Here is a 27337-nt window from a genome sequence, read left to right as displayed (position 1 = left end):
TGAGTTCTAATACAAATTCATCACCATGCCACCCCTGATCACAATCATTCTTCCCTTTGAGGTTTTATTAATGCATTGGAAATTTCAATAATTTTACTAATTTCCCTAGTTGTTTGCTTTCTTTGATGCAGGTCATCAAAGGGTTGACCCTTGTGAAACACTGAAACATCTTTTCCACCACCATGGAATACATCTTCCGAAATGGTTGTTTAAGAAATGAGAAGATACCCACTGCATCATGTAGGGTTAAAACATTTATTTGCTGCACCAGAAAGGATTAAAACATTTATTAGCTGAAACATGTTTATCACCTGCAATAATTATCCCTTCAAAGTGTCTTAAGTGTTTGCTTATTTGAATCCGAGTGGCAATATTTTTTTTTACCCTGCCAGTGCTTAAGTAGACAGTTTTTCTGTATTTTAGTGGCATGTATTTTAAACATGTTTTTTAAACACTTTATATCATAATACTTTATAGTCCCAAAAGGACAATCGTGATTTAAAAGAAACTACGAATATTATGACGGCTATAAAGAATACTGTTGCTTGTCACTATGCCATCTGTTCAGTGCCTCGAAATGCAGTCAGGTGTGGCCCTAAGTGATGAGAGATGGGGGAAAAAATTATGTAGTCGAGAATAACCTGAGTTCAAAAGCATTGTGATATATTCTACTCTAAGTGATTCGAGGATTGGTGCACATATGCATTCTAATATTATTTTCTATTAACTGCTGTATCTGTGTACAGTTCTTAAATATGACTTAAGTCTATATCAAATTTCTAAAACATCAACAACTAAAACCTGAATCACACAGGATCACGCTATTGCTAGGAACACAATGTGCTTTGAGAGCGAGCCTCCATGGCAGCAGTTCTAACAAATATTTAGAGTAAGTAGTTCATTAGCATTAAAAGCTCTTGCCCTGAAATGCACTGAGATCAAAAGCAGTGGTCATGAACTTCTTCAGCTCTGCCAGGTGTGTAAATTTGTTTCCTGTGGCAGTGGCTGCAGCAGGGTCACGGCCAACGTACCTAAAAGAGAAGAGGGGGTGAAAATACTTGGTAATGATGCTTTTTTATATACTTTAATATTATACTGTCACATTTATACTTTACTTAGCACTGTATTCTTACTGAATTACAAAACAAAAACCTTACATTTAATTTCCAAGATTTATGTTTAGAATTCAAAATGCTCATTCCAAAGCACAAAGGTCATTTTTTGGTTTATGGAGGCCCAGACTCACCAAATAGGTTTCCTGTTGGAGAGTGCACTAAGAAAGCGTGGTCTTATGTAGTCATAATAGCCCATGTTTTTATGCTCCTCCTGACACCATACAAGCTCAGCATTGCTGTACGTCTCAATCTCTTTCTTGATAAGGTCGAATGGAAATGGTGAAATCTGACAATTGAGATATTAAAACAAAAGTGAAGGATTACTGTTTTTATATACATACATTGCAAAAAGTTTTTTGAACATCCCATAACATTAAACCCCCTACCTGTTATAATATCCTCCACTATTCTGGGAAGGATTTCCACTAGATTTTAGAGCATTGCTCTGGGAATGTGTTTATTCAGCCAAATTGACAGAATTTTTGACTATTATATTATAGCAGAGTGGTATGTGTGGAGTGGTATGTGTGTCCTCAAAACTATTAAAGAAAATTAAAGAAAATCACAAATGACAAAAGGAGAATGTGCCCCCCTGTTATATTGCAACCATGAAAGTCTTGAATCTCAAACTGTGCACTGACCTTCTCAAGTTAGACGTATGAAGCCGCTCTATTATCACACACCGGAGAGGCCTTTATATAAGAACATATTAATTTTTTTAATCGTCATTGACCTATGCTGAGTTGCTGGCACGTATCTGTCCCGCTTGGGTTTTAAGGAGGAACATTTAAGAGGCCTATGTAAAAATTAACAAAACTATTAAAAAAAATCCTCATTACTTGTTTTGTTTTTTAAAGGCTTGTTTTTTCCAGAACAATACATCAAACACACCTTTTCATGGGCATTGTGTTTATAAAGTAAAAACTGACGAGCATTTCCAGCCACGTACTGTTGACAGAGAATCCCTGACTATTACCTCAAACACAAATGTCTGAGCTGCTGTCTGTTTTGTTGAAATAAAACAGAATATTGTGAACTATGCTGCTACACATTTTACTTGGGAGATTTTGCAACAAACGTCTGCCTGCCAAAACCCCACAGCACTGGATATCAGCAGCAGCGTGCTGACAGAAGCACACGCTCACATTAACAACCAGTAATGAAAGATCAAAACACAGCACTGCCGGATCAGAGGCAATTCAGAGCGACTTACGTAAAAGCAGTTACCATGGAGACAAAGTATTTAGATGACATAAGGTTATCAGGTGTGTTTTCTTGCTGAAAGTGCTTCAGTGACTGGTTTTGAATCTGGGTTTTGGCAGGTAGTCGCTCTCCGCTCTATCCAGTACTGCAACTCTTTTAGTGGCACCAGACTCTATCAGCCTACTTTTACCCATGGTAAAGACGCAATCTTAATGTTTAAAATAATTAATTCAATTAATCATTTGTATTTCCAACTGCACATTAGAAATGCTAGCAGTTAACCTGCTCCATTCGGACAATTGCAATCCTGTCCTTTAGTCCGAGTTGTTTTCTCTCTTTCACTAGTTCATAGTAGACTTTGCCTGTGCAGAAGATGACCCTTTTCACAGTCTCTGGAGTTTTAGATGCAGGGCCCTCATCTGGTATGATTCTTTTGAACTTAGTTCCTAAAAAAAATACAAAATCAATCAATTAAACAAGAAGCTTGATCCTTCTTAAAAAAAAAATTAAGGCTGATCACTCAACATCCCCATTTATATTTTCTCATACTGTACCTAGGGTCATGTCATCAAAACTGGAGCGAGCCTCAGGGAGCCTTAGTAAGGACTTAGGAGTGAAAATAATTAGCTGAGGAGAAAATAAGATGTCAATCATAGTAAAAGAGAAGTACACCATTTAGTAGTGTCACTTTAAGGAATTTATGCTGTAAATAAACCTTTGAGCTGTGAATCCAACCAAAACAATAAATTAAGAGAACTTTTGTACAAAGCAGACTGTGGTGTCCCCAGACAGCCTGTTTAATTTGCTCAGGAAGAGCTTTTCTCATGCTCCACAAAGCACTGTATTTATCTGTAACTGGGGAACACTTTAGACAATTACTGTAGCGGAAAGCCATGAGTGTGGGAAGGATCCTGCAACTTTCGACTTGTGCTGATACAAGTTTTATGCCCATCAGAATTCTTCTCATCTCTTTTGTTTTTATTACACCAAAAACATAACAACTGCACTACATGTCATTGCCTATGAAAAGCCAAAGCTCTATGACTTAGGGAATCAATATTTAAGTAATACAGTACTTGCATACAACATATATTAAACAAATAAAATAATTCTTACTGGCTTTCTAAATGGTAATAAGATCTGTCTTCTCAGCACATGGAAATAGTTAGCAGGTGTCGAGCAGTTGACCACAATCCAGTTACTTTCATAAAGCTGTTGGACCTCGAAATCTCCAAGGAATTCCTTGATTAGAGGTAAATAAAATACAGCTGAATGAATTTAGGTCATTCATGGTATAAGGCCACTTCTGGAGACTAAGCAAAATTGATACATTGTTAAAAAAAATACATTACATACATAATTTTTCATTTAAAGTAGTTTTTTAAAGAGGTAAGTTTAAAATGCATGAAATTGTTGTCATCTTTATGGCAGTCTGACAAAAAATATGTTTGTTACAGGTTACATACCTGTACGGTGCAGTGTTGCAGATTAGATGATTCCTGATCATGTTTTTATAATCAACTATAAGCTAAGAGCTCTATTATAAGTTTGGTTGCACAAAAGAAACTGACAAACTGCAGTGTCTGATCAACATTGTTGCAACTACAGCTGCAATCGTGGTCAGATACAGTAAGTCCAAAATTTGTTTTTGGTATTAAATGAATAAATAAATAAATAAATAAATATGGGAGCTGCTTATAATTTGGGACTGTTTTGCAGCTGGTAGTCCAAGGGATTTGTAAAGATGTACAATTCTTTCATGAAGCACCAGGAAATTTTAGCTCAAACCTGTTAGAGGTAAAGATTTGGTCATAGATGGATCTTTCAACAAGTCAATAACTCTAAACCTGTCTTAAAATCAGTACACAAAAAACAGATTTTTGTTTTTTTGTCACTGCTTTTTTCCCCACAGGTGTAGTCAAAAGTTTATGTTAAACATGCTTTATGAAAATTAATTTGTTCCCAGTTTGATCAGAAAGGATAAACATACAGTAAGCAAATACAAATATTTAACTAGTTAATATTCAGAGGGCATTCAATGACCTTTGCACTGAAAATGAAAAACCTGAAAGGTGGAAGACATTAATAATTGTCTCTTTAAGCATTAACCAAATGGGCAATAAATGGGCTCTAATAAAGGATCATTACAAAAGTACCTACTCACCGGATAACGATCAGGGTCATCCTTACTCATCTGCAAGAAACGCTCAGGCCTTGCTGACGAGTGCTCTGGGCCCTAGTAACACACACACACACACACACACACACACACACACACACACATCACACACATCACACACATCACACACATCACACACACACACACATCACACTAAGCTGAAGAATGATGTCCTCATTTGCAAAGGCCCTGACAAACTTGAGTCATCACTATTGATCTTTATGCAATTACTTCACCTTAAAGAGTAAACGTTAAGGAGCAAGGCCATGATAATTTGTTCTCTGGTACAGGTTTGCTTCAGCAGTTAGAATGGAGTTTATTAAGATGCACATAACTGGAAACCTACACCTAATTAAATAAAAATAACAATTGAATCATTGTAGTTGTGCATCAGTAAAGAAATGTACATGACTGTATCTTGATTTTTTACAGCAGAGAAAAACACACAGCAGTAATCTTTAAGAAATCTATGATAATATTACATAGCTGCCATTGATGATTACATGTGTTTTATGTATAAAAGCTTTACATGCATAGATATAAGCTGAAAGAACCATGTATATAAATATACTATAAGAAAATTACCAGCATGCCAATCAGAGAGCAGATTAACCTTTATACATGACTCTTATTTGTGTTCCTGTACACTAGCATGTGTCATATAGTGCTGTATTGTATACTACGATACAGATGAAATACACCGATCAGCCGTAACATTAACACCACCACCAGGTAAACTGAACAACAATGATCACTAACTATACACAAGTAAACTGGTGACAGGATCCAGGGCACCCAAGCCTCACCCGTGCCTACAGGGACTAAAAGGGCAGCTTGTCCAGTCAAATATCACAGAAAGGCCAATGCATAACAAATCGCAAACAAAAGTCACTGCTGGCCATGATGGAAAGGCACCAGAACACCCAGTGCACCATAGCCCACCAGACACGGGGCCCGGCAAGCAATGAGCCCAAGAGCCCAGTCTTCAGACTCTACAGATCCAAATCCATTTGCACTCCCATGGGATGCAGCAAACAAACAAGTCTAATGCTCACCCCACACCTCACATTACACAGAAGATCTGCTGCCAACATCCTGGTGACAGACATCGCAGCTCACGCACAGAGGCTCTGCAAAACAAAGCCGCAAAGGACCGGTGGCAAAAGTGGAACCCAAAACCTACTGTAGGTAGTGTTAGTGTTAATGGTTTTAATGGTATGGCTGATTGGTGTAGAGTTAATAAAAGTTTAGTGAGCTGACCATTCCCTCCATGCCATGGGGTAGCAGCAGGACGATGCCATTGTTTCTGACCCATTTGGCCTGGCCTGGACTGATGAACTGGTCTATGATACACTGTGCCGTGTTGTGGAAATCTCCAAACTGAGCCTCCCAGCACACAAGGGCATTGGGACTAGCCATAGCAAAACCCAGCTCAAAACCTATTCCAGCACATAATACATACATTAGGTGCAAGCAAACAGCATACTGTATAAATGTATCAGACCATTGTGTTTTATATATAAATCAAAATGTAGTTTAAATATACAAATCTACATGAATATACATGAATATACTAATCAAATTGTTTAAAAAACCATTAGAATTTAGTAAGATTATCAGAATGCATAAAGGGAGCATTGGGAAAAGGTCATGTGGTCTGGTCAGTCTAGATTTACCCTGTTCAGAGTGATGGGTGCATCATTGTAAGAGGAAAGGTAGATGAAATGCAACCATCATGCCTAGTGTCTAATGTACAGTATAAGCCTATAGGTTCAGTATTACAATCTGGGGTTTCTTTTGTTGGTCAGGTCTAGATTCAGCAACGTTACAGTATGTGCACAAAAAATGAAGTCAGCTGACCATACTAAATGACCAGGTATTTCCATCAATAGATTTTTTTTCTTCCCTGATTGCATGGGCATATTGCAAAATAACAATACCAGGATTCATTGGCCCAAATTATAATAGAGTTGTCCAGGGTGAATGAAATATCATTTTCACACATGGATTGGCCAGTCCAGACCTTGGACGAAGCTTATTAAAATTATGCCGTAATCAAAGGAAAAGGGGGTCCAACAAAATCTTATCTTTTCTTTCTTTCTTTTTTTGCCAAGAAACGTATATAGGGTGAATATTGAAAAAGTAGGACACTTAATACTGCTCCTGTGTATCATCACTTTGATTGATCACAATGAAATTTTCTGCACATTATAAAGGAGATTTTTTAGGCTGTTTATAAAAAGTATTTTGTAAAGTGACAGAAAAACTGTGATGAAACCATGTTCCACTTTTCCACTGATCATGCTACATTAGATTATACAGCACAGACATCTGTGATAATAAGGAACAGTGGTTTCTTACCTAAAACTCCATACTCAGACAGGGAGCTGTTACACACTGTGTAAGGAGCTTGGTTCTGCCATAGATGGTTCATTGGAACACAAACTCGCTTATCCACTTCCTGGTCATGCAGGACATGGTGGCGATGACTGCAAGATCAAAGTGGTCAATATCTCGGTATCCATTACTGCAAAAATGTACACAAAAGCATAAAAATGTATGCACTTTTTTTTGTATCTGTCACAAAGCTGGGAAATTTAATCTACAGTATGCCTTCGTTTTTCTGTGGTTTCATCTTCTGTCCAGAGTTACTCAAAAAACTGAGACAAAAGACAGGAAGTGAAAGGAGGTGGGAATAAAGTTGATGTGATAAGGTTTGCTAGGTCAGTCGGATGTTTTGTTTAAATCTGCCATAAAAGTCTAAACAATGAGACAAGCACTGACAATCTCTAAAAACATCACAGTAATGATGTACAGTAGCAGCTAGATTCAAACTGAGGCAGTTACTGAATATCCGAGGCTGCAGAGGAGCTGTTTAGCTTTAACTAAACAGAATTCCTAAGATTTCACATACACTGTTGTCTTTTGTAGAAGCCTTAGCCAAATGTTAAATAACAGGTCTTCATTAACCCAAAGTTTATCTTCAGAGATCATTTAACACTTGATTTTTCCTAAAAGAACGAATCACAGAAGCAGCAGGTAATTCACAACTTTAAATAATCTGAATGGACCCTGTAGCAAGGCAAAATGTAGGAGGGAATTTATCCTAATTTAAGTCTATTTGCTGTGCTTATTTAAACTCTGAACATCTTTTTAACCACCATTTTGTTCGACTGGACTGCTACATCAGTCAGGAGAACTAAACAAGGTGAACACCTTCACAAAGGATCAATTACTCATAGATGTTGGGTAAAGAATGGAGTGCTAGACTAAGGAACTGTGATATGTTCTCTCCCCAGGGCTTGAAGAAAGTTAGGTGGCATTGACTGAATGTATCAGCCCACAGACAATCCTCATCAACAAACAGGCTCGTGAGACAGCAGCTTCTACCTCTCACTTACATTTCCTCTCTAAAAAACCTGTATTTCCTGAGACGAAGATAAAACAGATTTCATTTGGAAGGCTATAAATGACAAATCTAAACGTAAGACGAGTATAAAGCGTGAAAAGCAGGTGAGGGAATTGTGATTAGCAGTGTCTCTGGGACTGGCAGTGTGTGGAAGTGAGGTAGTGCTGCTGTGCGGTGTTGTCAAACAGGTTTCTTTTAACGCCAACCGAAGCCGTACCGTGACAACACCCAATGGGCATCTCTTTCTTTCCCAGGGGACACTTCTCTAAGACAAACTGACGTCATCCGTCACTGTTTAGATATTAAATGAAATCTGCAGGGCAGAGAGTTTCTTCCTGCAATGCTGATGGAACTGATAAATGCAATCATAGATCGCTTTTTGTGTGATACGTTCAAAATGTTTTTGTCCCATATGCCCAATGTATAGTCTGAAAAATGTTTTGCCTCAAATATGTCGATTAGGTTTCTCTGGCACAGCTCAAATTCAGTGTAAACTGATTTAAGTCCTGTGGGATCAGGATGCTTGTGCACTGTATCTGTACACCCACCTAAAGGTTCCTCTCTCCACATCTTGCCCACTCAGTCTCACATGGACACCATCCTTCAACAGGGAACCAAAGGCCATGTACTCCCCAAGAGCCCAGTCCACTGTACGCTTACTAACCATGTCAGCACGGCCTCGCAAGATCCTCAACACTCCTGGGATTTGGCATAAGCAAAGATGTTAGAGACCAAACAAAATGAGAAAAGTAAAGATAACGAATCCAGGTACAATCTATTTATTTTGCTGAAGAAGATAAAAACAGTTATTTTAAAACATCGATTTAGAATCATATGTATAGTTCAAATAGCACATTTTTTAATTATGCAAGATCTAGCAAAATACCATTTTTAACAATTCTTTTTGCTAGACATCAATATGCATTTGTTTCATAAAATAAAGACAAGAATAAAATTAAGTATTTGCTCAAAATGTCCACGATATAATATATTAGAAGGTCATGCATAGACCATAAAGAGAAATTGAGCTCATGGGTGAAAAGGTTTTAGGCAGCAAAGAGGCTTTATGTAGCGACTGGTGTTTAAAAGATGTGGTAAGGGGCAGGTCATAAAGAAGCAGTGGTTAGGATGATTTAGAAGTGTTAAGAGCTGTCAGGCTGAAGCTTGCTGGTTTAGTTTAAATGGTCCCTGAGTGTAGCTGCATCACAGCTGTGTAGAGCCTATAAGCACCAAGGCACGACTACAGCAGCGCCACAGTGAGCTTTGCTAATTGTCCATAGCCACACTATCACAGCACTGGTGTGTGAAGGCTGAAACAAATCAGGTACAGTAGACAGATGCAACAAAATCTGTTAGATTGAACAACATCTGAGGCTCACCACTGTGAATGGTAAAGTCTTGCTGAGGGACAGAGCTGGCAGCCTGGCCGATGTGCATCAGGACATCCTCAGCGAGCCCTGTGGGAGGATAGCTCATACACTTTGGTTCCCCCTGATCTGTGAAGAAATCTAAATACAATATAATTTCAGTATGTTTTAAACTCACAATTTGGCTACAAAGTATTTCTTATTTATAGATGTAAAGATAAAAAGAAGAAAAAATTGTACTTGGCCACGGTGAGTCCAGCCAGTGACGGATGTGGAGTATCTTTTCATCTTTAGAACTGGTGTATGCTTCTTCACAAATTTTGTCATACTTAGCCACTTCCTCCTGTAAACAGTTAGCAGGATTTTTATATTTTTTCTATATAATCATGTGCAAAATGTTGCCCTCATCATCCACCATCCTTATCAAAACACACACACAACAAAAAAAACAAAACAGAAGTGCTTAACACATTTGTGACAAATGATTCATTAGACAAGGCACCTAGGTGCTATGGAATACAGGAAACAGTGAGCTGTAAGTCACAATTTATTCCCCGAGTGTATTCCCCTGAGCTATGGCAGTGAACGGAGAGTGACAGCGACGCGCTTGTAAATAAAACGAGCTGTCGCTGGGCCAGACAGAATGTCAGCCTTGCCCAGTGGAAGGATGGCTGGGTTCAAGCTTTGTGTTTTCTATAGTAGATTTAGACAGAGTGGGGGTAGGATGCTCTGAATTTGAGTAACATCGAATGAATGCAAATGTGGCATCAGCAAGACAAAAAAAATCGTCACAACAATCAACAAATGAAAACAGCCTCTGTAATACTCATGTTCTGGATATAAAATACACATATTAATCACTGACTCATTCACCAGTAGAAGAGGTCAGCTTTGTCATACTGTAATTGTTATTGGCTACACATATATGTTGGACATTCAAAACAAAAATTTGCCATTTTATTTCACATAATATATTTTCGATCATTACTGGTCAAACACTACAGCTCTGTCATCATGGCATAAGAGACAAACCTCAAACTCCTGCAGAGTAACGACTCCCTCAGAAGTGAGTTTGTCTGCATATTTCTTGAGCACATGCTCCTGCTTGTGGATTTGCTTGTACATGAGAGGTTGAGTGAACATGGGTTCATCCATTTCATTGTGGCCAAAGCGCCGGTAACAAACCTGCAATACACAAAACAACTGTGGATTTCTGATCATAATCATTAACATGTAGCTTTTAGCCCACTTTACACTATTCTTTGTATTATTTTCATTAACTTTACTTAAAAAAAAGATTAACTTATCAACAGGTGTGTGGGAAGAATGTGATACAATACTCAATACAAAAATCTCAGTTGCTTATCCAGCCCTCAGATGGCCTCAAGTCAGGAGCGTAGAGCTAAGTGCTCACCAGATCTATAACTACATCCTTGTTAAAGTTGTTTCTCCATTCTGCAGCCACGCTACACACATACATCACAGCCTCAGGGTCATCAGCGTTGACATGGAAAATGGGGGCGTTTACCACCCGAGCCACATCAGTAGGGTAAGGGGAGGAGCGCGCCATTCGTGGATCAGTGGTGAAGCCAATCTGATATAAGATCATTTATTTGTCACATGAATAATAATTTGATTAATCTAAACAACCAATACATAATTTCTGCTGAATTTAACCTTTTGCTATGAAGATCATAACAATCATTTACATTACATGCACACTGCCTGGCCAAAAATTTAAACAACTCAGAAGATTTAAAATGAAAGTACTGGAATTGGGTTCAAATCTATTAAAATCTGGAAAGACAGTGCTGAACCATCAACTGGGCAAAGGAAAAAAAGTAACACGAATCATAAATGACTCAAAAAATCTATATGTATATGTATGTTTAATTGTAAAAGTAAAAGCATTTCTTAACTCACATCACCCATTATGCATTGTGCCCAGTGTCTAAGCCTCTGGAGGCAGGGTTATGATGTGAGGTTGCTTCAGTTGTCCAGGCCTAGGCTCAGTAAAGTCATGTGGCAATAAAATTAAGTCAGCTGAATATACTGAACGACCAGGTTAAGCTATCAACAGATTTTTTTTTCTTAACTTAAAGCAAGGTCATATTCCATCTAAAAATGGTTCTTGGAGCATACAGTAACATTTTCAGACAAGAATTGGTCAACACATCAAGCGAAAAAATGCTGTTATCTAAGTCAAACAAAATATTAAAGTGCGCATCTTTTTTTTGGCCAGGCAGTATAAATCCAAAGCTTGATTTTTACCTGGTTGTTGACAACGACATGAATGGTGCCATGAGTGGTATATGAGGGAAGCTCACTAAGATGGAAGGTTTCATAGACAATTCCTTGACCAGCAAACGCAGCATCACCATGCAGGAGAATGGACATCACCTGAGACATCAAAACTTAAATACTTGCATCAATTAAGACTGGTCTTACAACATATCCACACAAAAAAATAAGAAATAATAAGAAATAATTATTAACTGGCAGTATTTTACCAAATATTTTACAGAGCTCCAAAAAATGGCATTCTTTTTTTACAGGGCATTCTAAGGTGCTCAGGGCATGTTATCGCATATGCACCAGATACTAAATAGACAGACAGACAGATAGCTAAATAGATACCTAGATATATTACATTATTAATCACAAACGGAAATTTTATTGTTTTAACAGTTCACAAGTAAGCAACAAGCTAGAATTGCAGTGAGGAAAAGGTACAGTAATTGTAAAATAGTAATAGAGAGAATGAACCAGGAAGTTAAAATATTAATAAAAGAGATAAAATGAATAAAGGATGTGGCCATAGTGCAATAAATGACAGAATGTACAGTATATGAGCCTATTTAAAGTGATGTCAGAGAAGCAGATCCCTCTCCTGAAACAGGGCAGAGATATTGCGAAGTCTAACCGCATTTGGCAGAAAATACTTTCTTTGGCCTTCTTTGTTACAGCAGAGCTAAAGCATTCTATTACTGAAAGTGTTTCATTGTTTAGCTAGTACAGTAGGTTGTGGAGGGGATGTGAGGTGTTCTCCATAATGGCACTGTAGCATCCTTTTTTTCACTACCAACTCCAAACACTCCAGGGTAATGCCCAATATACTAATGCCTCTTCATGGAATGTTATGTCTGCACCAGATACTATGATGTCAGTTACTCAGCATTGCATCTACTGTCCAGTTTAATGATTTTCTTCCAGTCTCAACTTATTTTGCTGTAAAAAAGAAATACTTGGCTTTCTTCACAAGATCACTCTTGACAGGAAATAAAAGAAAAGAAATTAAAGATGAACATACCAAGCTAGACGGATGACTATGAAGGTGAGTTACAACAATTTCCTGTGAGGCAGCTAGCCATTTCAAACTAGGTAAAAAAAACTTTATATAACCGACTGACAGACAAAATGCATGGAAAACTTATTTTTTTGAGAGTCGGTTGTTTTCATACTGTATGTTTATTGTCATGGCAACCAGCACTTTATTGCTTGTGTTATAGTAACACAATGTAGACATGTAAAATATAGCTCTATATGAAATTAGCCATATAAAAAAAAAACATAACATTATATGTCCTGGGAAATGTAATATATTTTGGGGACAAACTGAAAAAAAAAGACTGTCCTGGGAAAAAGAACTGGGACAGATGGCAACACTACTGGCTAATGTTATCATTAACACTGGGCTTCATGCAAGAAGCATTACTGATCTTTTGCCATTGCTACTTTTTAATAAAGTGCAAGATTACACATTTAAGTTTATTTAAAGTACTTCTATTTCACTATTGCTGTAGTTTTTCCTCGATTCTTCATCTTCTTCCTCTGGCATCTCTGCAAGTATGCCCAATTTGCATGCACTTGTATGGCGTTTTGGGCATTACCTATGCTGTTTACAGGCTAATCCTATGCTTATCCTTTTATCCTCCAAATTAAGATCAAGTGGGATTTATCATTCAGCTCACCTGTGTAAGAGCAGATTGGGATGACCAAAAAAATTTGGTGCATCTCGCATTGATGTCTCTTATTTTTTCCTCTGAACAGAAAATTAAGGGAAAATGTCAGAGAAATTTCCTGCATGAGGCCGCTTGTTTACTATTAAGCATTTAATAAAGGACAAGATTCTCTAAATTGAATAAATTGTCTTTACTCTTTAAATTAATTTTTATAATAATGCTTTATATTTTCTTCAGTTCTTATATTTTCTTCATTTTCTTATACAGTATGTGCAGTATCATCCGAGGATAGTATTGAAATATAATACAGTAGCTACATTATCGGCTAGTTCTGGCTCTTAATAATGCTTTTAGTATTGAGTGCAACCTAGCTATACACTGACAAATGTACTCAGATCTCTAGATCTTAGATACAGATTTTATGCCAAATAAAAGCAGTGGCAATTTGATAGGCATGGTGACATCCCGTCCTAGCTAACAGAATCCTCAGGAGTGGTTGGAGATGTTGCTGTTGAGTGTCTACTGCTTTGAGTACTCTAATTAAAAAGGTTTCAGGGGAATAGAATGTTAGATCCTTTTCCACAGCGTTGCTTATTAAAAAAATAATAAAAAAATATATTTCTGTTTAAAGTGAATTATTGGACTCACCAAACTAGAATCAGCTAACCAACTGCAAAATAAAACTACAAGGACTAGCAAATTAACTGCATAGTGGAACTAGTCCTTGGTGCACACACTATAGTATCTGGTTATCATAAAATAATTACCCAAAATACACAATAGATTCCATTAAAGGACAATGTTCTATTTCTATGTCCTTTAATGGAATCTGTATTTTAAAACAATAAGTTAACATCAACTTTAGCACTATACTTATATACCAAATTTGTACATGTATTTTAAAGTCACACTGAAAAAGGTTATAACCTAAGTACACTTAATTGACTAATCAAAAATGATAACTAGGTAATACATGTGAACAGGAACAGGTGAACTTGTGTCCTGCCAAAAAGAAACATGTGCTTTTAATTTATTGACCACCATGAGTCTTAATACTATTTTAATTTGTGAATTTCTTCTACTCTATTAAGCTTCACAAACTACAGAGTTTGCTGAATTTTACTTTCTACCTTTTTTGTATTAATCTCAAAGCTAGTCTGATCGTCTCCAAATGTTTACAATTCATTAATACAGACAGTTTAGAAGCACCATCTACTTATTTATTTAATATGATTTCAATTAGAATAAATGTTCATAATATGATATTGGTTCTAAAAAGGGTCTCACCTACAGTGGGTGAAAAAGTAAATTTTCAGATCATAACACTATTTTTCATAATATTTAATGCTTCTAACATCCCAGTCCATGGTTAGTTTGTAAATATGCATACAAACTTATATTTTTATCAGATAAAAAGAAACACATTTGCTAAATACAATTTTATTTTTAGTGTCTGTAACCTCTTTAAATTCAAATCTTAAGTCAAATCAAAAGTGTATAATACCAAAATGCAAAATTGTTAAGATATTGCAATATAAATTTGACATGGTTATGGACATTACAGTTTTTTAGGGGAAAAATCCTTAATTTTGCTTTAATTTAAGAAAAAAAAATGAAGGTCATATGCTTCTAGATACCAATGTTAGTATCAATAACACATTTAAAAAAAATTGCGCATATAAAAGCATCTCTCCAAACCGGCTGAAGTTAGCAACTTAAAATTTTTAGGGAAGCACGATTAGTCACTTCTATGTTGCATAAACTTCATATATATGTGTATATATATGTGTGTGTGTGTGTGTGTGTGTGTGTGTGTGTGTGTGTGTGTGTGCATAACAAAAAAAAATCTGCAAAAATACTCTTTTTTGCCCGAAATTAAATATAAAACAAAATATGACATGCAATATGACATATTTTTTGCCCATTTTTATTGATAGCATACACTTTTTAATAATGTTTTGTTAAACAATGAGATGTTAAAAAGATAAAAAAAAACATTTTGGGGCGAATACAGTAATATTTACTTAAAGTTGAGGTGTCAAAGTTTGTTATAGGCAGAAAAACTCTTGATTTTTTTGGTCACTGTCAGACTGCATTTAATGCTGAGATATCTAACGTGTTCTGCTTCAAATATATAAAATCTAGAAATGAGCCCATGTCATGCTTACCTTCTTCCCTTCATTGTCTCCTCTGTAGAACTGCTCAGCTTTAGTTTTGCCCTGCACCACTGGGTCCACTGCCTCCAGGTGAGACGGGTTAGCCATAAGAGACAGAGTAATATTCTTATTCGTCTCCCTGTTGATCCGCTCATGGTACATTCCCAGATGATACTTCACATCCCCTGAGCCCTGGAAAACACCATGTGAATATGTGGCATTCAGATCTGCCATGCTAAAAGAGCATAAACGGTTGAGGCAGTGAATAGGCAAGTCACATTTTACCTCTTCTGCAGCCTCTAATTTTGGATCAAATTGGCAGAAAATCTGATCAAGATCTTTTCTGACAACATTGGCCAAGACATTCAGTCGACCCCTGTGCAACAGAAATGTATTGCTTTTGATACAAGCTCATGAATTTAATTAATATATATAAATATATAATGTGAAAGTTGGTATACCTGTGAGGCATGCCCATAATTACACTGTCTACGCCGGCTGCACTAGACTTGTCAATGATCGTTTTAAGAGCAGGGATGAGGACCTCACAGCCCTCTAAGCCAAAGCGCTTCTCTGAAGACCACTTGCGTGCCAGAAAATCCTCAAACCTGTATCATCATTGAGAGCAAGCACAAGTTAAAGCTACTGTAGAAGAAATAAAAGCTTTTTTTTTCTAGTGAAAATTACACAGATCACAGTACAGCATAGTTTGATGATTTCCCTGTTTAACACATGATTCGGGGTGTGACTCCCCTTTAAACCAGCATCAATTCTTACACTTGCTCAAAGTCACAGATTTTTTTAGGATCAGAGTCAGGTGTATAGTTAACAAATTATACCAAGTGGGTAGTAATGATCATCAATTTATTATACAGTTAATAACAGTAACAAAAACAGAAGTGTACAGTAGGAGGCTTAAAACTAGGAGGAACAGCCAACTTCTGTTACTAAGATGAGGTTGTGGAAGTCATACACCATGGCAAGACTGAGCACAGCAACAAGATACAAGATAAGTTATACTACCCCAGCAAGGTCTGCATAATGCCTTCGACATTAGAAGATGTTAAGCAGGTGCCATCAACAAAGAACCGGCAGAAACCAGTGGGCTTTATGGAAGAATTCTGTACCTCCGATGTGAATACAAGACTGAGCGACTCAACTATGCACAAAATTATGAAATGGCAGCAGTTTCTCTGTACTGATGAGTGAAAAGTTTAAACACTTGACTGTAGCAGGAAGCAAGGGAAGCAGGTTGTTTGAGGTACAGTACAGAAGTAAGTGTCTGCAGGGAACTGTGAAGCAGGTGTGGGTCATAGTGCAGGTTCCTTGTATGTTTGGGGCTGCATTTTTGCAAGTGAATTTTTGGTCAGGATTAAATGTGTCCTCAAAGCTGAAAGAACTTGATGGTTCGGCCCCCAAAGAGCTCTGAACATCATTAAGTCTGTCTGGGATTACATGAAGAGACAGAACGATTTGAGGCAGGCTACATCCACAGAAGATCTTTGGTTAATTCCCCAAGGTTTTTGGAACATCTTTTCTGTAAACATTTAGAGCTTTCAAAAACTGTGTGCAAGTGTATATAGAAGAACTGATGCTGTTTTGCAGGCAAAGGGTGAAGGATGGTCACACCAAATACTATTTTGATTTGGATTTTTTTGGTTTTGTTAAATCATAAAAATAACTTTTCTTGCATACAGTAGTAATGTGCGCGCACACACACACATACACAGCGTAAATCTAGTACATACTTCCAATGACTGTTCAGTGAAAACTGACCGTGTTGAGCGCACCAGCCTTGCCAGTAAGGTCCTCTTTTCTCTTTCAGTAAATTTCATGATGCTCGGACTCTCAAACTTTCGCCTGATCCATTGACATTGCTCCAAATTGTTAATAAACATAAATTCCACACCAATATGACCACAGTATGATGCCTGTAACATTCATCACAAAAATGAAGTTAGGAGTTCAGTGTATATCTGGCGAGATCTCAAAAACAGTGGCAATGCTGAAAACTAACAGAAACCCCTCTGCATGTATTGGAATAGCAAGGCAAAATCTCTTGTTTGCTTATTTGTTAAGTGAGAAAAATTATAGCAATATAAAATAATTCTTTGAGTATGTTAAAATGAACAATAGCTTGATAACATTTTGCAATAATTTTTTACATTAATGTTACTTGACCTTGTATGTACTGCTTGCGTGAAACTGGCAAAACTCCACCGCCTAATGCATTCTGCTTCACTGATGCTTTTTCAGACATGTTTCACAGCTTCTTTCAGGCTTTGTTTGTTTTGGGGTTTCTTCCTTCACTCTCCTCTTCAGAAGCTCAAACGCAGGCTGAGTTGGTTTAAGGTCAATTGATTAAGTCAGCTTATCTAAAACATTACAGGTTTTCCACTTATAAAATCCTTTGTCGTATTTGTAGTGTTCTTAAGGTCACTGGTTCGCTGCATAATAAAGTTCCTTCCAATTAAACTGGATGCATGTCTCTGTAAAGCGGCAGACAGCATGTTTCTGTAGACTTCTGAATTTGTTCTGCTGCTACCATCATGAGCTTTATCATCAATAAAGATTATTGAGTCTGTTCCAGAAGCAGCCATGTAAGGCGAAGCAATGACACTGCTTGACCGATGAGCTTGTATGTTGTATCTTTCTTTTTTCCACCCTTTGGCCTTTCATGACTTTGGTAGAGGATGATCTCTATCTCATTTTCTATATTCTAATGTGAAATTGTGGTACTTTAATCCACGTTTAATTTGCCCCACCTGATCGACGTCTGCTCAGTGGTTACTTTTTTTTTTTCAGGACATTCCAGCTCTGATTGATTTTCCCTCTTTTCTCAGCCTCAAAATATTCTCCCATGATCTCCAACAGAGACCTCTTTGATCTTCACACCAAAAGTAAACATTTAGAGCTATTAATTTTTTAACAACAGGTGCTCTTAAATTTTTTTTAATCTGAAACCATCTGATTTATCTTCTGATCTTCTGATATGTACGCTCTGTTGAGCGTACCTGTATAGTAAAAACAACACCAAAAATAATTGGCCTTGCTGTTCTAATACTTTAGGAGGTGACTGTATGGTTATGCATACATAGTACGACACCTTTCACCTACCTCAAGTCTGTGAATGATTTCCCTAAGTGGAAGCACAGTCTCCTGACCACCAATAAATGTTGTTGATGGTAACTGGAATGTCTTGTCTAGATCAGATTCATCCAAACCATAGAGGCCTGGTGATAGCAGTGTTAGCAAACAATTAATGATACAGAAGCAGTTGGGGCACTTGTTAAAGATTAGAGAAAAACTCTTAAAAACTTAAAAACTGAAAAAAAAAATTATATTAAGTGAAACTTATTTGCTAAGGGTTATTTTCATTAGGCCCTTCTAAATTATAATGAAAGACCATGCAATGCAGGTAACCAGAATATCTTGCATCTAACCCTCTGATGAGGTTTGCCAGGGAGCTGGGGATGCTCAGCAAGTCAACAGCAAAAGAAATGACAGATAGATAAGATTAAATTAAAGCCACAATACAGATAAATAATACTTGGAATACAGGCCTATATCAGATAACTGTAACTAGAGCTGACTGGGTATAAATCTGCTTTCATTATGTATGCAGAGGCTCCATAAAACAGCATGGCAAAATATAGTTACATACAAAGCGGCATATATATGAAAGAAAAAAACCCGGGCATGTTTTGTGGAGTCCCTTTAATGGCTATTACTCTCTTTTTTCGATCTGTTGTGAGAGCATGTGCTACATCCTTTTATTTTGCTGGCACTAGAAGAAATAGGGCATGACAGGAGCAAAGGGGAAGATTTATGGTCCTTTAGCTCAGACAACATTAACTCGAACCTGCTCTCTGGTTTATGGCATAGTTCTAGCCTAATCCAGCCCCCTCTAACACTATGAATTTTGAACAGACTGAAATCTAAAAGCAATCTTTAGGCTAGCATGTTACTAGGCTAAGCTACATGAACGACATCTCACATGCTTATTCCAGTAAGCGCGATACAATTCACCAAGAACAATATATTACAAATCCTATGTTAAAAATCTCAGCCATATATTAAAATACAAAGAGAGCAAAATCACAAGTAGAGTGTCTTTTTATTACATCTGACTTAATTTTTTTGGGGGGTGTAAATAAATAATTAATAAAGTATTAGAAGAAACAGAACCAATAGTCAATTGAATGCAAATATTCCAAAAGTCTCAAAAGACATTTAAGACATGCATATACTGTACTATGAAAGCTGGTTGGCCAATATACAGTTCAACATATCTGACATTATTCACAAGCGTTTCCCTTAAGCAATGCTTTTTCCCTTTCCAAAAGCAAGTATCTGAGCCAGAAAATCTCTCTTGAACTGCATCCCAGATTCATATGCTAATTAAGACTGTTTATCTGACACAAGGAATAAAGATGTACACAAATATCAATATGAGTGAAATTACTTAAAAATAGGGAACTGTTAAAAACTATTATGTAAAACTCTGTTCAGCATTAACAGCAATAGAGCAAAAGTCCTACCAAGTTTGTCAATTGTTGTTATTAAATCCGAGGGGACAAAGGAATCAATATCGGCTGTGAGGATGCCAAGAGGATCGAGTTGCGCCACATGGTGACCACGGATCTGCAGGTCACAAAGTTGCAACAAGTGAAAATCTACTGGCTACATAAAGTACATTCTTAAAGACATGTTTATTTACTTTTACTTACTAGAAGAATTTTTAGTATTTAACTGGCTTCTTTTATTAAAAAGAGATCAAACTTAAGACTAATAAATTAATCACAAGTAATCACCTTAAATGATGTTGATTTACACAATTAACTTTGGTGTCTAAAAGATCAAATTTTAATTATCTGATTAACATCACCACATACACAGATTAATTATAACATTATGACCACCCACATAATATTGTGTAGGTTCGCCTTATTTTTATATCTTATAATTATCCGTGTGTTCTGACACCTTTCTATAGTCACAAGCATTAATCTTCTCAGCAATTTGTACTACATTAGCTATTCCATTGGCCTTGAATAACTGGGCCAGCCCTTGGTCCCCATGTGCATCAAAGAGCCTTGGCTGCTCATGAGCCTGTCACTGGTTTACTGGTTTTCCTTCCTTGGACCATTTTGGTAGGTCCTGACCATTGAGCATCAGGAACATTCCACAAGAACTGCAGTTTTGGAGTCGTTCTGATCCTGTCGTCTAGCAATTACAGTCTGGCCCTTGTCAGAGTAGATACAGTTAGAATATCTCCCTACAAAGCTGCCTGGAAGTTAGTGGGATATATAAAGCAATCAACTTTTTGTCCCTAACATCGATGTGTTAAAAGCAGAAAAATGTATTGCAAATGCAAGGGTTTGCGTGACTTTAACTAAAGCCAAATATTGAGTAAGACCTACGTCTTATGTTACGGTTAACTGATGTAAAATCAGTGCATACATCTAATCTTAAAGTGGTGTAACTCTACATATTGTCTGTTGATAGGTACAGTATTTGGGTGCTTTATACCTGGTAGGCTCTGATGAGGTTATAGACAGCTAAGTGATCCTCCACCACTTTCTGAGACATTGCAGGAGTCTGGGACATGGCTCGACCCTGGAGAAGAGCAGATGGACGATTCTCCCCCACTTCTGTAGCCTGACTGTTACCCTGGGCATTCCGGAAATAGGCATCCCAGGACTGTGTCAGAAAGATTACCAAAAAAATTGTTCAAGCAGGAAGGTTTTTTTTGGTTTATATTGCCTGGAACATAACTTAAATAACAGCCTGAAGGTAACTGATGAGAAGTGGTTTGGTCTTTTGAACATCGCATGAACATATATAGGAGGGCATGCTAAAATCTTAAATCGTTACTCCACCTCATGTACGTTTTTGTGATCTTCAAGCCAGGCATAGTACATCTCTTCCACATAGCTGGTACTGACAGGCTTTTCAGAGGAACAGCATCGGTGAGAATCCCACAATCGGCTCCTCATCCAAAGACCCCTGATAGAGGCCAGGGAGCGAAACCGATTCATGTCTGCACAGCCTGAGACAGGATCAACCAAGGAAATTAGTACAATGTTATGCATTTTATTAAATAACTTTATGGTCTATCATGCTCGGTGGACAAAAGTAAACAAATATGATTAAAGCTGATCAAGAAACAAACACCCTGCAAAGGTAATTCATTGATGGTGTAATTTTGCAGGAGTTTTCAGACATGAGTTTTCATGATCCCACTTATTACACAGCCACAATTAGCTAAAAAACTGTCTAAAATACAAAAAAAAAGAGCCTTGTAGTTGTCTTAACTACATTTTGAGTATATTTTACAGTAGGTCCTGCACTGTCTTGATACAGCTCTCCAACATACAACACTACTGTTATAAATGTTAATTGTGAAAGCAGGTTAATTCAACTTATCTACAGTGTATAAAGCCTGACTTTTGAGTTGAGACTGCATAGGCTAATCTTCCCAAAAACCAATCATCGATCACCAGGTCTTTGCTCCACCTTTACAATTATTGTACTCCTTTTTCATTTTAAACATTTTTGACACATAATAAAGGCAGGTTATTCCACTCCTAACCATGCACAGTACCATGACCTTTAGTCCAACAGTGCGATTGTGATTATTACACTGTACAACACATTAATATAGAGTAACTGACATTTCAGACACAATATGGCCAATTATTTTATTTGTTTTCCTGACCTCAGGGCAGCTTTTGACACCATATATCATATTATTCTTCTTGATAGATTAGAAAATGCTATATGAGTTAAAGAAATAGCTCTCTCCTGGCTCAAGTCCTATTTGAATAATTTGTACAGTTTGTAGATGGGTCAATGACGTGACGCCCCTTTTTCTGTCCGGGTTTTATTTTGCAGAAAAAACTAAAAAATACATAAAAATTTGTCATCTACTTGTTATACCTTCTTTACCTACTAAACCACTCTAACTTCTCCAAATTTTTAAGTTTTTCATCATTTTTCTGCTATCCAAAGTGCCAAAACACCATATGGGGCGACCGTCCGGCCTTGACTTTAGTTAGGACAACTGGTTTAAAAACACTTTAAATCAACTTAAATATATCTCTTTTCCTAGTTGGCATAATTTTAAACAAGTTTTACATCCATTGACAAAACTATAAAGCATTTGCTCATATATTTCTATCATGATATACAAACGAATGTTGTCCGAATTATGTTGATTCTATCCATTTTATCCGGGGCGACCATCAACAAACCACAATTTTGGGACCTTTATTTTAAAAAACATCTCAAGGATGGGATACTGCATCAGCCAGACACAAGTGAAGACCCCCTGGAAACAACTGTATAGTAAATCAGTCTCTCTCATATAGTAAGAAAAAGCTGTTTTTTAACTGCTGTAATGTCGTAGTCACTTTTGGTCATCATGTGGGCCACCCCAAAACTGTGAATTATAATTTTTTTCCACAAATCTATATTTTGATGATAAATTTGATAGTGCTTTGTCACTAGAAGAAGCTAGTTTGGTTTCTGAGGCTAACTGTTAGCCTGTTATACTTGAAAACATCATATGGGGCGACCGAGTATCATGTGGGGCGACCACTGCTAAATGTGTTAAATGATAGATATATGTCCTATATTTGTAGTTTTCATATTCTATACATCAATTATATACATAGAGTTAATTGTTTAAGTATAATTATTTGTATATTTTATCTTTTTTTTTTTTCTAAATTCAGCCATTTTCCATTCCTTTTATAGGGATAAACATTTATTTTAACTGGATAATGAAGGAGACTCTGATATTATAGAATAAACTTGTGAAATAATGGTTTTCATAAAATGAAAGGGCACTAAAGTTTATCTTTTTTCATCAGTTCTCTACTTACTGATATGAGTTCAACTAGTCTTAATGATACATAAAAATGTGAATTCTGAGATATATTACGGTCGCCCCAGATGACTTTTTTAAGGCTTTTTTTTAAAAAAAAAGTCTTATCCGTCAATGACCCAGATGTAAATGGTGACTATTCTTTGTATACTAAAGTGAAGTTTGGTGTTCCACAGGGTTCTGTCTTAGGCTCATAGCTATTTTCTATTAATACTATTAATATTACTATTTTTAATTAATTCACTGTTTTGCTGATGAAACACAGATAAGAGACACTAGCTTAACAAAGTTGAGAAACTTGTGAAGGACATAAGACACTGGCTACCTATTAATTTCCTCCTACTTAATTCTGATAAAATGAACGTGCTGATACCAGGACAATATGTAGCCAGAAAGTAAGCTTTCCGATCACACAATAAGTCTGGATAGCTCTGTTTCATCATGTGTAGTAGTAAAAGACCTTGGCATTATTATTAGGGAATATATTGTCATTAAATAATTCAGATTAAACTAGTTACTGTTTTTGTTACCTCCAGTTTGGACTACTGTAATACCTTACTGTCGAGATGTTCTACTAGATGCATAAATAGGCTCCAGTTAGTTCCAGCAGCCAGAGTCCTCACTAAAACCGGAAGATATGAGCACCAACACTATCATATCCAGACGGCATTTGCTGTCATTTAAGTACATTATACTATGAAAACTGTAGCAGGGGTAAACTGTTTTCTTACAAAGCCATAAGATTATGTTATAGCCTTTCAATTTATGTTCGGGCCTCAGTGTTCCATGTGTTCAGTGTTTATGTCTGGGCTTAAAACATGTTTATTTAGTCAAATCTTTTAACAGATTTGTCATAGGTAAAGTTGCAGATCTGGAGGACTCATGGACATAGGTGAACTTGTATGTTTGGATGCGGTCTTCGCCAACTCTCACTCAGGTTTGTTCTCAGTGAAGTGACTGGTTGTTTTACTTTCCAGGAAGCACCCTTGCCTGTGTTTTTTATCTGGCTTTTCCTTTTAGTAATGCTATCATATTTCTGCCGGAGCCCCTGCTTGCACTCTGCCATAAATATTCATTGATATTTTCCACTATGAGGCTATATATCTAACTATCTGTTTCTCTCTCGCTCCCCCTAGCACACAGTATGACCACTAATCAATCCCTGCTATAAATTATCAAACTGTTATCACCCAAATGAGGATGGGTTCCCTGCTAAGTCTGGTTTTTTCCTATTGTCATCTCAGGGAGTTTTTCTTTGCCACCATCACCCTCTGCTTGCTCATCAGGTACAAACTAATGATCATGAGATATACATACATTACATCATTTCCATACTTATTTAAATTTTAAATCTGTAAAGCTGCTTTGCCACAATGACCATTGTTTAAAGCTCTATAAAAATAAAACAGAAAAGACATTTTTGCTTCATCAACAAAAATAGCTCCCTAAAAAGACACAGCTACCCTGACATACATGTTGCAATGCAATGCGTGACTGAAACCCCATAGTAAGTATAGTAATGGTTTTAGTGTAACAAACCATTAATAGAATTAGGCTTTAAATCTAGAATTTGATCTGCAGCAAACAAGACAAGTTGTCTATACTATTAATGAAATGTCACAGTGCTATTACAATAAATATAAATACTCTTGGAATGTCATTTGTCCAATTAAATTAGGAGATCAGAAATAACTTTTGTCTGACATGTTAGTCAGAAGCTATTTTATTTTGCTAGGCAAATTAGTCAATGACATCTGACATCTGTTGGGCTTAAGTTTCTGTCATTGGATAGGTCCTTACACTGGGTTACTGGGTGTACCATCAAACATTGTCAAGCAAATTGTTATAACTAGACGAATGGGTCAGAGCAACTCCATAATTGCAGATTTTGCGGAATGTTCCCGATCTACAGTGGTCAGAACCTACCAAAAAATTAGTCCATGTAAGAAAAACTGGAAACCAGCGACAGGGTCAAGGGTGGCCAAGGATCTGTGACACACAAGGGTAACTGGAGACTGGCGTGTAGTCCAATCCAATAAAACAGCTACTGCTGCTTAAATTGCTGAAAAAGTCCATGCTGGTTTCAATTGAAAGGTACCAGAACAGTTGCAATTTGTTGCATATGAGGGTGTGTTGCCACAGACTGGTCAGGGTACCCATGCTGACCCATGTCCACCAAAAAATAGCTCCTGCAATTGGGACATAAACATCACAATTGGACCATGGAGTAATAATGGAAGGTGGCGTGGTTTGATTAATCACATTTTCTTTTCATGTAGATGACTAAGTGCATGTGCATCACTTACTTGGGAAGAGAAGGCACTAGGATGCACTATGGTAAGAAGGCAAGCCAGTAGAGGCAATGTGATCCTTTGTTTCTTGTCATTCATGTGCTTTAGGTGTTACTTGCACACGTACCACCTACCTAAACGTAGTTGTTGACCAAATACGCCATTCATGGAAATAATATTCCCTAAGCACAGTGACCTCTTTCAGCAGACCTCTTTTAATGCACCCTGCTATACTGCAAATGGTATGAGCTACAAATTCCAAATTCTCCAGATATCAATCCAATAGAGCTCCATGGATGCCTCACTCAACAACTTACAGGACTTTATCGATCAGCTACTAATGACATGGTGCCAGATACCACAGCACACCTTCAGAGATCTAGTGGAGTCCATGCCTTGATGCAGCAAGGCTGTTTTGCACTTATTCAATATTAGGAAGGTGGTCATAATGTTATAACTGAACAGTGTATATGGTAAATGCTAAATGCTATACTGATGGCAGGATTTGACTACTTGTACATGACATAAATCCTTTTCAACACAGGCTAGTTTAAATTAGATTTAAGATTACAATTCAGTAAGGAGGCATTGGTGGTTCAGTGGTAGGTTTCTCGCATGCCATGTGGAAGGCCTGAGTTCAGTGCTGGTCCCATGTACAGATTAAATGGGAGGGTTGTGTCAGTAAGGGCATTCAGTGTAAAACTTGTGCCACGGTGTGTGTGGACCGCATGGTCTGCGGTGGGTACCCTCGATGGAAGCGACTGAAAGATGTTAGGTAATGTTGTCTGACTTTCAGTACTGATCATGTTCATGGCCCAGGCTGTGTGGCTTCAAATTTGAGGGGTTTTGTTTGTTTTCGCAAAGTTATCGATACAGAGAGCCAGTAAACAGTGTAATCTTACTTATTTTTGTCTAAAAAACACTAAGAAAAACTGATCTTGGGCCTGATAAATAAACCCATCATTTTAAGCTAGGCTGTTAGTGCTTTATAAAAATAATTTGAAAAAAAAAAAATCCATATTTATCTGTAAAGGTTTATCTTACTAATGCTAATGTTAACCCCCCTCACTGCTGTACTTTATTAGGATACGAGTAGAAGACTTTATCCTCGCCTCTTTGTACAGATAAATGAATTACGTATTGTTTAGTTTATCAGCGCACTGGAATATCCCTCCACTGTCGTGTACCGTGAGGGAGACACACTGCCAGGTTATGAAGGACACCGAAAACCATTGTATTATCCGGGGTCGAGTTTGACTGCATCTGGTCTGGACGGTTTTTACAGAAACACAAACAGACAGCGCTAACAGACTCTGCAATGCGGTTTACACTACACACATTCTCCTTTTAGCCAAGTATAGAAAGAGAAACGTCACCTCGGAAGGCAGTGCGAAGGATTACGGTCCGTTTCTGCACCGACTTGGAGCGCGTTGCTGTCTGAGTCGAGGCGGTGTCGTTAATCCCGCAATGTCAAATTAGCGCAACGGACAAAAAGACAGGAAGGACAGAAAGACAGGCCTGCGCGTCAAGCCGCGCTTACTTGTGACTAAGGACGCTGTGGGAACGGGCTGAAGGGAGGAAGAGCTCAGCAAAGTGGGACACGCAGTCAGTTAATCAGGTTACACCCGTAGTACTGATAAACTTACCGAACGAAAAACTCAGTATAGTATAGTGCAGAAATGTTTAATTTCATAATCGTATTTATTCCTCTTCAGGAAGTGCTTTATGATGGTCAGGCTGGTATTAGAGCACCATGGCATGCAT

The 27337-nt window shown here is 37.3% G+C and overlaps 1 protein-coding gene across 1 annotated transcript; it reads right to left on the bottom strand.

The window, feature by feature from the left end:
• Positions 1–160: 160 nt before the first annotated feature.
• Positions 161–27173, bottom strand: ogdhl (oxoglutarate dehydrogenase L). Its single transcript, XM_053502971.1, has 23 exons — positions 26950–27173; positions 21274–21443; positions 20924–21094; positions 19933–20035; positions 18509–18624; positions 17168–17322; positions 15853–15999; positions 15677–15767; positions 15404–15583; positions 11545–11673; positions 10688–10867; positions 10306–10458; positions 9514–9616; positions 9286–9414; positions 8455–8605; positions 6859–6986; positions 5758–5936; positions 4483–4554; positions 3435–3560; positions 2873–2945; positions 2601–2764; positions 1247–1401; positions 161–1031 (listed from the first exon to the last, which is right to left on the bottom strand). The coding sequence occupies exons 2-23, from the start codon at positions 21430–21432 to the stop codon at positions 908–910; spliced, it is 2988 nt and encodes a 995-aa protein (XP_053358946.1). The 5' UTR covers positions 21433–21443; positions 26950–27173; the 3' UTR covers positions 161–907.
• Positions 27174–27337: the final 164 nt, after the last annotated feature.

Source organism: Clarias gariepinus, chromosome 8 (assembly GCF_024256425.1).
Source record: "Clarias gariepinus isolate MV-2021 ecotype Netherlands chromosome 8, CGAR_prim_01v2, whole genome shotgun sequence".
Classification (NCBI taxonomy): domain Eukaryota; kingdom Metazoa; phylum Chordata; class Actinopteri; order Siluriformes; family Clariidae; genus Clarias; species Clarias gariepinus.
The sequence above is the reverse complement of the archived record's forward strand: the minus strand, read 5'-3'. Positions and strand labels throughout refer to the sequence as shown.